Source organism: Colossoma macropomum, unplaced genomic scaffold (assembly GCF_904425465.1).
Source record: "Colossoma macropomum unplaced genomic scaffold, Colossoma_macropomum, whole genome shotgun sequence".
In the NCBI taxonomy this organism is placed as follows: Eukaryota; Metazoa; Chordata; class Actinopteri; order Characiformes; family Serrasalmidae; genus Colossoma; species Colossoma macropomum.
This window is the reverse complement of record NW_023494804.1, coordinates 17,173,020-17,183,054: the sequence shown is the minus strand read 5'-3', so window position 1 is coordinate 17,183,054 and position 10,035 is coordinate 17,173,020. Positions and strand designations below refer to the sequence as shown.

Genomic DNA, 10,035 nt, shown 5'->3' with positions numbered 1-10,035 from the left:
TAGTTATAAGGAACATGCCATTACATTAAGTGTCCACACAATGGCGCCGATCCGCCACAGTTGATTTTGTAATCAGGTTCTGGAGCAGTCAAGGTTGGAGAATGAACTGATGACTGAATGTCTCTTTTTAAGGGATTGTATTTTCATCTCTAAATGTAGAGATCAGACCAAAAAAACATGGCTCGGTTTAATGGACATGGATTAAGCCGAGTCTTAGACTAAGTTGCCGAGGCAATAGTGAATCAGTACACTCTTAAATAAGATAGTCCTTTAGGGGTTCTTTAGTAAAGGAAATGGTTCTGTCTATGACCATAAACACTCAAAGAACCTTTTGCATGATTAAAGGGTTCTTTGCATCGTGATAGTGCTCTTTAGATTGATGGAGAATGTGCTGCAGAGGGTTCTCTATAGAATCTTTTTCTATATAGCAGCAGAAAGGTTTTTTATCACAATGTCAAGCTTGTAACAATAGAAGAACTCCTTTGCCCTTTTTGGTGCTAAATAGAACCCTTTTCAAAAAGTTTCTATATAGAACACATTATCAATCTGTAGAACTCTTTGATCATGCAAAGGGTTCTTTGAGTGTTCGTGGTTCTATATAGAACCATTTCTTTTACTAAAGAACCTTGAATTAGTGAGGTCAGGTACTGATGTTGGATGGTCAGTTCTGAATCACTCAAGCTCATCCCAAAGGTATTGGATGGAGCTCCATCACTCCAGAGAACACAGTTCCACTGCTCCACAGCCCAATGCCGGGGGGCTTTATACCCCTCTAGCCCCCACTTGGCATTAGGCCAGGGGTGCTCCGTCTTAGTCCTGGAGATCTACCACCTTAAAGAGTTCAGATCCAACACAGCTGGCTCTGTTGCTGTGCTGCCACTGAAGGCCTACATTACCTCGTTCAGATGTTGTAGATTAGAGTCGGAGCTAAACTCTGCAGGCTGGTGGAGCTACAGGACCAGGAATGGGCACCACTGCCTCAGGCTCACAGAAAGCAGAGCATCCCGTTCTGTTGGTCAGTGTTTTTATATGTACATTATAGCTGTGCACAGTTGAACACCTGTGTCAGCACTGGGTGATCTTAAAGCAGCAAAATTCACTCATTAGCAGGACTGTCTGGATATTATTGGACTGACAGTATGTGAGTTCTTTATGGTGTACGCCAGCCTTTCTGCTTGTATTTTGAAGGCTGTTGGAATAAATGCTGTGTGTGTCATCACTGCACATCTAGGTCATCTATGGTGTGTCCATGTGCGGGTAGACGCGGAGAATCTTTACACTGACCGGCTGAACAGTTCAATTTAAAACTAAGGCAATTTTCACACTCAATATGTACAGAGAGAGAGAGAGAGGAAAAATACTATATATATATATATCACTGCTGTCAGACCAAAGCCTCACATCCTCGCATCTCCATTTTTGTCATTTTTGAGTTTTTGGCAAAATTTGCAAATGCCTGTTATCCTTTATATTGTGTGTAAATTTCAAACAACATTTCAACATCTGGTTCCACTGACTTACATTAAAAGTAAAGTATATATATATATATATATATATATATATATATATATACACACACACACACATATATATGGGAGGGAATGAAAAAAAGAAAAACAGACAAAGATAAAAGATGAAGCAAAGTGAAATAAACAGAAAGAAAGAAAGTGTAGATAATAATTCAACAGTATCTATATAAGGTAAATTAAAGTGAATGAACAGAATACGACAGAAAAAATGACAAATTCACATCATGTTAAAGTATAAATACTATATTATTTTTATTTAAATATTTTACAACTTGGAAAACATATTTACAGAAACTAGATTTGCATTGTTACATTGTACACACACACACAAAAAAGTGTAGTTCTCATTCAAACATCGTCTGCTTACGAGACTCATCTGCAGAAGCACCATCGCAAACAATCACCAGAGAGAAGAATGGACGCTGAAGACATCGTAAAACAAGACAGAGACTCTGCAAAGGGACGAATCAGAGCAAAGCAGCAACACACACAGCAGCAGGACAAACTCGCGTGATGCTGTTTAAGGCGGATTCGGTGTGTTTTGGGTCCTGCTGCTGCAAACTAGGCGCACGCTTCTGACTCAGGAGGGACAGTATGGATTTGATCTGAAGCTGTTTCATAGGGCTGCACAATATATATCATTTGTTAATCGTTATTGAGATATTGGCCTTTGTGATACCGATACTGCACAGAGAATATGCAATATGAAAATAAGCGCTCCAACCAATCACATTGTTTTTACTCTGTGCTGTGGTAACGCTGACCAATCACATCATTCAGATGAATTTCTGTGGGTGTTTTGATGAATTGCAGTCAATTTAAAACCTTACTATTGTCAACATAATTCAGGCCAATCTTCGTCACATTTAGCGCATTAAATATAAATAATCTTATGGTGCGTTGGCTTGCAGGACCAATTGACCGGGTAAGAAGAACATCTGCGGACAACCGTGAGAAATTCTGGGCTAATTGTGGTTAGATTGTCAACTTATTAGCGTGGAAATTTCTAAAGCAATCCAACGGCTCTTGAATGTAGGGGGGCGCTGATGCGCTTCTGAGTAACGTTAAGCACGGAAAAGTCCCCCAAGAACTCAAATTAAGCATGTTGATGTCTTGCGTATGTGGAGAACACATTACATGCAGTAAAAATAAACATTACATCTTACAACGTAAAAACAGTTCTGTTAGCTAACAATAGCATTTCGCTAACTAGCTTGTTTTGGTCATTACTGATTGTATTCTGGACGTTAAAAGAGCAGGAGTTTAACTGAAATCAGATTTACTTCAGTCATTCAAAATCACGCTTCAATACCGAAGCAAACGGTCTTATCAGGATCAGTGAGCCAATAAGCATGCTTGTTGCAAAATCTAGACTGCTGATTGGCTGTCTAAATTCCATTTTGCATGCATATTAAAGAGGAAATCCAATGATGTTTCAAAATTCCTGCATATTTCAAAGGTTAAGATGTAAACAGAGTCATTCAGAGTGGTTTGGTGTGAAACGCTCTGTTCTAGAGAAACTTACCAAGTCAGAATTGTTCACAGTGGTGGTGATAGGAACAAGACGTCCACCTCTAAAAGCCCCCTCACAGAAAGTTATTACATGAAATGGTTATGAATACACTGCCTGATGTCTGAGACACTGTTGTATGGGAGTTTTGAAAACAGGATTTTGCCTAAATTTTTAACTTAATTCATGGTGGAAGGGTATATGCAGGGTGTTGTGATGCAAAATAGTCCCTAAAGAAAACTTGTTTTTTAGATTTTTCACCATTTTACCATTCTTAAAAGTTCCACATAAAGCTCAGAAGACACGTGTAGGTTCACTGGTGGTTTTGGATGGTAAATAAAATGTCTATATTTGTGTTGTAGTCATGGTGACCCCTGGTTCCTATCACCACCACTGTACAGAAACCTGAACCATTTTACACCAAACCACTCTCAGTCACTCTGTTCCCATCTCAACCGAATTATGAAGGAATTTTGAAAAATCGGTGGATTTCCCCTTTAACATCAGTGCTTATGATTAGTCTATAATCCGCTGCAGGCAGTAAATACACCAGCACTCATTTCTACTTTAAGCCACACCCACACTCATTTTGTAATATAAGAAAATATCAAAAACCTCTCGCTCAGGAATCGCTATCGACATTTTTAACCGATACCCAGCCTTAGTCACTTTACTGATGAAAGTTTTGAATAAGGCGTATTGCAATATATAGCAATATAATCGCAATATTAGCATTCTGTCCATATTGTGCAGCCCTACTGCCTGATCAAACTGATTTATAGTAAATGAAAAATGACAAACAGAACAGAACTGGAGCAGACTGAAGTAGCGTCTATGTGATGAGCCAAACAGCCACACACCCACATATCATGCAGCGACACCCAACACACTGATCAAAAGCAGCAGCTACGCATTAATCTTTGCATTTAGGCCCCGCCCACACACATACATTTGTTTATCTTATTGTCATATACACAGTTTGTTGCCTTGGTAACTATAGAACATTTCTGATTTTTTTCCCCTCAAATATACAGTATAAGTGTTAAAAACAATCACACACTGATTCAGTCAGAGACTCTATGAAGGACAGCAAGAGAAGGATGAATGGATGCCTTGGTTGTGCTGGTAAATATGGCTTTTCTACTTTGGTTTTCTTCACCGACTGAAGCTGAAATCGCTCTATGGCTTGAAGAGTGCAACCAGAGAACTTGTAGAGAGGAGAATAACCACTCTGTAATGTATTCCGGGTTTCTTAAACGCTAGAGGGCGCTCTCGAGCGAGTCCAAAATGAATGGGTCAACCAATCAGCACTCAGTAGCAGTAACGCTAGAGCCCTGCTGCCCAAAACCCGTTTACTGTAGAAAAAAGGAAACACATAGGTAAGTTTTCTTTGCTTTTTGTGAAATATATCCTTATACTTTCTAAAATTAAAGAAAAAATTCTGGGCAAGTTATTAGAAACTACTCTAACTTTTCATTTTTAGCTCCATTTACTCCTATTCATTGAGGACTCGCTCATGGACGCCCTCTGCTGTTTTGCAGTCCTGTTTTTAATATAACGGGGGAAATAGGAAGTGGCCAGACTCCTCATAAACCAGCTCTGGTGCAACCATGATCATTTAGAAATATGGATTAAACAGGTATGGATGAGAGACCACAGCGTCAGCGGAGTTTCTGCTGATCTAGGATCATTCTGACCGACAGTCCAAAGCTGGATTTCTCAGCCACCCCAGACAACTTAAAGAACTACAGTAGCATTTTTAACAAATCTCTATCTGCTGCATCTGTAGCATACAGTTCATTACCACAAACAATAAATGTGTTGCAGCACCTTGTACTTGAAACTCACTTGTAATAGAAGTCAATAGGCAGTTGCTTTAGCTTATGCTACAGCTAAAGTGGAACTCTACTCTAATTTCTGCTCATTTTCTGCTTAATTAAATGATTAAATCATTCAGAGCTGATTGATGTGAACAGCTTCATTCTACAGGAACTTGCAGGGTCAAAACTGTTTACAGTGGTGGTGATAGGAACCAGATGTCTGAAGTGTTTATTGCCTCTTAAAGCTCCCTCACAGAAAGCTACACTACATGGTGAGACACTGTTTTATAAGATTTTGGCCTAAAACATACTTTTAAAAATACATTCATGGTGGAGAAGTACATGCAGGGTGTTATAAGGCAAAACAGTCCCTAAAGAAAATGTATTTCATCAGATTTACCACTATTTTACCCTCCTTAACAATACAAATAATAGACCCGGGTAGGCTACAACAAAGTTATTATATGAAATGGTTATAATACACTGCCTGATGCCTGAGACTATATGAAAATCTTTTTAAAAGCCCTTAACGGTGGATAGATACATGCAGAGTGTTGGGAGGCAAAACAGCCCCCAAAGAATTCATGATTTTAAAATTTTGGACTATTTTACTATCATCAACATTCTGCATAAAAACTCAGAAAACACGTGTAGGTTCACTGGTGGTTTTGGATAGTAAATAAAATGTCTATATCTGTGCAGTCATGGTGACCCCTGGTTCCTATCACCACCACTGTAGAGAAATCTGAACCATTTCACACTAAAATAAAGAAAAAAAAGAATTAGTGGAATTTCCTTTCAAAAGGAAGAAATTAGAGTAGAGATTAAGTTGAACATGGCTGGATTATTCCTTTAAACCAAAATGAGAATGGTCCAATATGAACGTCATTTAGCTCTCCCACTATTAGACAGTTGGGCTTATGTTATCTGGTTAACTGAGAAATCCTGCTTTGTGAAATACCTTCACACTTAAATACTCAGGGATATTACACAAAGCAAGAATTCTGGGAAAATTAAGCCCAAAGTGAGGACTATAACAGAAATGGGCCTTATCTTTTCTCCTACTGGACTGGCTTATCGGGCTAGCCAAGAAACCCAGTTTTGTAAAATCTCCTTGGTCTAGATTTGTTCGAGGCACAATTTTAAAGGATACATCTGCCTGCACACCTTCCATACAAACCCAGGTTTCCATCTGCAGCATAGTGCATATGTTTATAGCCACACACTGGGATTTTCAAAGACATATGGTCATTTTTTCAGACTAGGCTTAAGCCTAAAAAAAAGACTGAAGGGACTTTATAGTGGATAATTACCACTGAGGTGTCAATTGAAAACTCAGCCAAAGAGCCCGTCCAGGAAACAGACTCTACTGAAAAACATCTGAATTTGCATGATTCAAAAGTGCCAAGTGGTTGTACACAAATACAATTATGTTGCACATCAATATAACTGATGTCTTTGCTTACTTACTGTGGCAAGAATTGTGTTGATGTAATAGATTTTATTCAAGTACAAACTGTCTGACATGTTTGAATCATGCACATTTCAAAATCTCAGTGTTCAGATCTATGCAAAAAAAGGTACACACATTATTAAGGTACACATATGATTCTTAGTACTTTTTTACGCTTGGGTAACTTTCCTGCACCATAACAAATCATTTCCCCATTATAAACAATGGGTCTTTATTCAGGTGACTGTTGGTTCAAGCTATGCTGAAATATGAGAAAAAAAAGTCACAGTCACTCCCACAACAGTGATCCAAAACCTCAGTGTGTACCATTACCAGTGTTTTGAATATCCCAGGTGTTCACAAGCAAACATTAAATAACTGAAACATCCATTTTACAGCATACACATCATCATCAGTCTACTTTAAAACCTTAGAGGACGTTCACATTCGGAAATCTGCTATACAGTTGAAAATGAATAGAAAAATCATTCAGACAGAAGGGTTGTACATTACCGTATCACGTATTGCTTAAAATTTTTTTCCAATCAGACCCAAAATGAACAAAATAAGACCATAAAAACCACAATAATAATAATTACAAAAATACTGGGGGGCTCATGTCTTTGGTTCAACAGTTTTTTTTGTCCTGTTCTGGTTTAACAGCAGGAGAGATCAGAATGTGTTTGTTTTTCTTCTGCTTTTTTGGACAAAGACATCCACCCCCCTCCACCCCTCGCAACTTATTGTACAGATAAAGTACATTCATATAAATAAATGTACTCACATGCGCACACACAATTTACAAAATAAAAGCAGCATGTGAGAAACGGTCTCTAGAACAAATCTAGAAAAAAGTTTAAGAAAAGAAAAAAGTTTTACACAAACGGAAAAGATTAGGGAAAAAAATAAAACAAGAAAATCCCAAAAAACTAAACTTTTTTTTTTTTAAAAACAATTTAGTCATGAAGATCAAGAGAACACACTAACATACCTCCACATTTACCTCTACTTTCACTTCCGAGTCTGCTAAAAACTATGAGTTTATAAAAATAAAACATTTTCTTTTTATACCTGACCTAGCGATTTCATTTAAAAGCTTCTCCGGATGTATTTGTGCGCATACAGCTGACTTCTTGGCTCAACTGGTGGGGGAGCAGAAGTTATACAAATGGAGACAGGACACGCATTCAACACAGCTCTTGGGGACAGTCACTACAGTCCATCAGCTTTAAATCTTGGACAGTATGCGGTACAGACACATATACATGCTTAATTTAATTAAAGGAATCAATTTTTAACCTAATCTCTATCTGCATGCATAGCATGAGGTCAATTACCACATACATGTCTGTCTGTACGTACTAAAGGAACTGAAAATACACAAACAAAATATACTTATTATAGAAGCATCGGCTCACTGGCTTCTATCATAAGTGCGATTTGAGTCAGTATGGTTCCTGTTCTTTTCTAAATACAGGAAAACACATTGAGGTTATTGTCTGTGGTAATGGACTCTATGCTACAGATGCAGCAAACAGAGATTGGGTTGAAAAACAATAGAGTACTCCTTTAACATTCTAGTCCCAGCCTATTTGAATTACATGAAACTTCAATAAAAAACTCACTCAATCTCATTATCTAGTTATCAACCGCTATTTCTCCAAAAAGTAACAACACGTTACACAGTTCTAACCGTTATGGCTGCTATTTCACTCGAAAGCCCATCCCTAAATCCTCCATGTGTCTCTCTCACAAGGGCCACTCTGCCTGCTGTGATGTCTGTGCAGTGTCAGCTTACAGTCTGCTTCTTTCTCACAGCTACACAGACATCTCAAATGACCAAAACAAGTTTTTCACCTTAGCCTGCCCTTCAACACAGCGTTCCACTAGCTGCATCCTCCTTGAGTGTTACCATGGAGACAACAGGCCACTTAACCCTTAGAAGGAGAGAATAATTGTCGTTTTGCAATGCTGTTTAAAAATTGCACACCGTAATTACATAATTATTTATGTAATTAATTACATTACCATTTGGTTCACATACTGTATCAACAGGTTTGAGTCTGAACATGGCAAAAAAAAGTAAAGAACATTTTTTCCTTCTGCAAAATAATAACATCAAATTCGACTCTCCTCTGTTTACAAAAGAAACATGGTTTGGACTGCAAGCTTAGAATCTGAAAAAAGTAGAGAAACTGTGGAAAATGCAATGAGCAATTAAAGGGGAATTCCACCATTTTTTTTTATTTTAATTGAATAAGATGTAAACAGAGTCATTCAGAGTGGTTTGGTGTGAAATGCTTTGTTCTAGAGAAACTATAGTTGCTATCACCACCACTGTAAAAGAGGTTTCTCTACAATGAGATATTTCACATTGAACAAGTCTGAATGACTTTGTTTACATGTCAACAAACAAATTACACAGAAAGATGGAATTCCCCACAACATGCTTTCCTTATCTTAGGCAATATCTGACTTCTAAGGGTTAAGCCAAAAGACGACAGGGTCAGTAGGCTAACTCCAAAAGCACTTGCCAAGCCCAGTGACACTAAACAACCCAACCCTCTGCACATTAACCTGCCATTGGCTTACAAACTAAACCACTGCTAAGCTGGCAGAATGCTGGACTGCCACAGCTCACACATATAGGACAGATCGCTATAGCCAATACAGTACTCTTAAAAATAAGGGTTTTCTGGAGCGATGCTCCAAAAGGTTCTAGAGATTAAAAATGTTTTATAGAACCATTTAGGAACCTTTCATTTTAAGAGTGCAAGGCTGCACAATATATTGTCTGTTCATCATTGTTGCTATACTAGCCTTTACTTTACTGATATCACAGAAGGCATCAGTATGCACATGAGCCCTTTAACTAGTGTGCATGCTGACCAATCACAGCTCCAGATGAGTTTTTGTTAATGTTCTGATGAATCCAAGCATTCATGTAAATTATTTTAGTCAAACTAACGCAGGCCAATCTTTAACAAATGTCAGACTATTGGTGTTTTCAATATATTGCAAGATGTATCGCAGTTGGAATATGAAGCAACACAACTGCAATACTAATACGCTGTCCATATCATGCAGCCCCACAATTTGGAGAGAATACTAACTCGACCACACTCACTCGGACAAACACACATGAAAAGGGCTAACAGATTTCACTTTACATTTCTCCCAGCTACAAAGGGGCAAAAAGTAAAAACAACACCCCCTTCTACAATTTCCCATAAAAATAGCAACCTCATTTAGAAGCACCTTTAGATAATGCATGGCCCTCGCTGCTCCGAAAGCAGGAACGCTCCCAAACCTACAACTTAATCACATATAACAGAGACGTAGGATGACTGGATGACTCATGCTCCCATAATTCTCTTGGGCATGATTGAGGTCGTAAAATGACCACAAATAGCCTCCTATAGAATCCTTCGTACGCCCACGCCGACCAGTCCATGCTGTTCTCTTCCTCTGACTCGTTGGAGAGCTACTCGGAAAACAGAAAAAAAGGAAGAGGGAGGGGAGAGACGGTTCCAAAAGACAGGAAGCAGAGTGCCGTGAGAGAATGACGGATGAGGGGGCAGACGCGGAAGACACAAGGATGAAAGACGACAACCTCCAGTGAGCGCTCTCAGTCCGTGTATTCTGCCACTATGGACAGCAGCACCGTGATGTCATCAGGCTTTCCCCCTGCGGAGCCAAGAAAGGGAACAGAGCAGCTCAGGA

General features: G+C 38.7%; 1 protein-coding gene across 1 annotated transcript in view; it reads right to left on the bottom strand.

Moving 5' to 3' along the window:
* Nucleotides 1-1,756: 1,756 nt before the first annotated feature.
* Nucleotides 1,757-10,035, bottom strand: part of pptc7b (protein phosphatase targeting COQ7 b) — a 30,743-nt gene continuing 22,464 nt past the window's right edge. Inside the window, exon 6 of the mRNA XM_036594505.1 lies at nucleotides 1,757-9,999. Within this exon, the coding sequence (XP_036450398.1) occupies nucleotides 9,941-9,999 (59 nt within the window). The 3' untranslated portion in view covers nucleotides 1,757-9,940. The remainder of the gene's footprint in view (nucleotides 10,000-10,035) is intronic.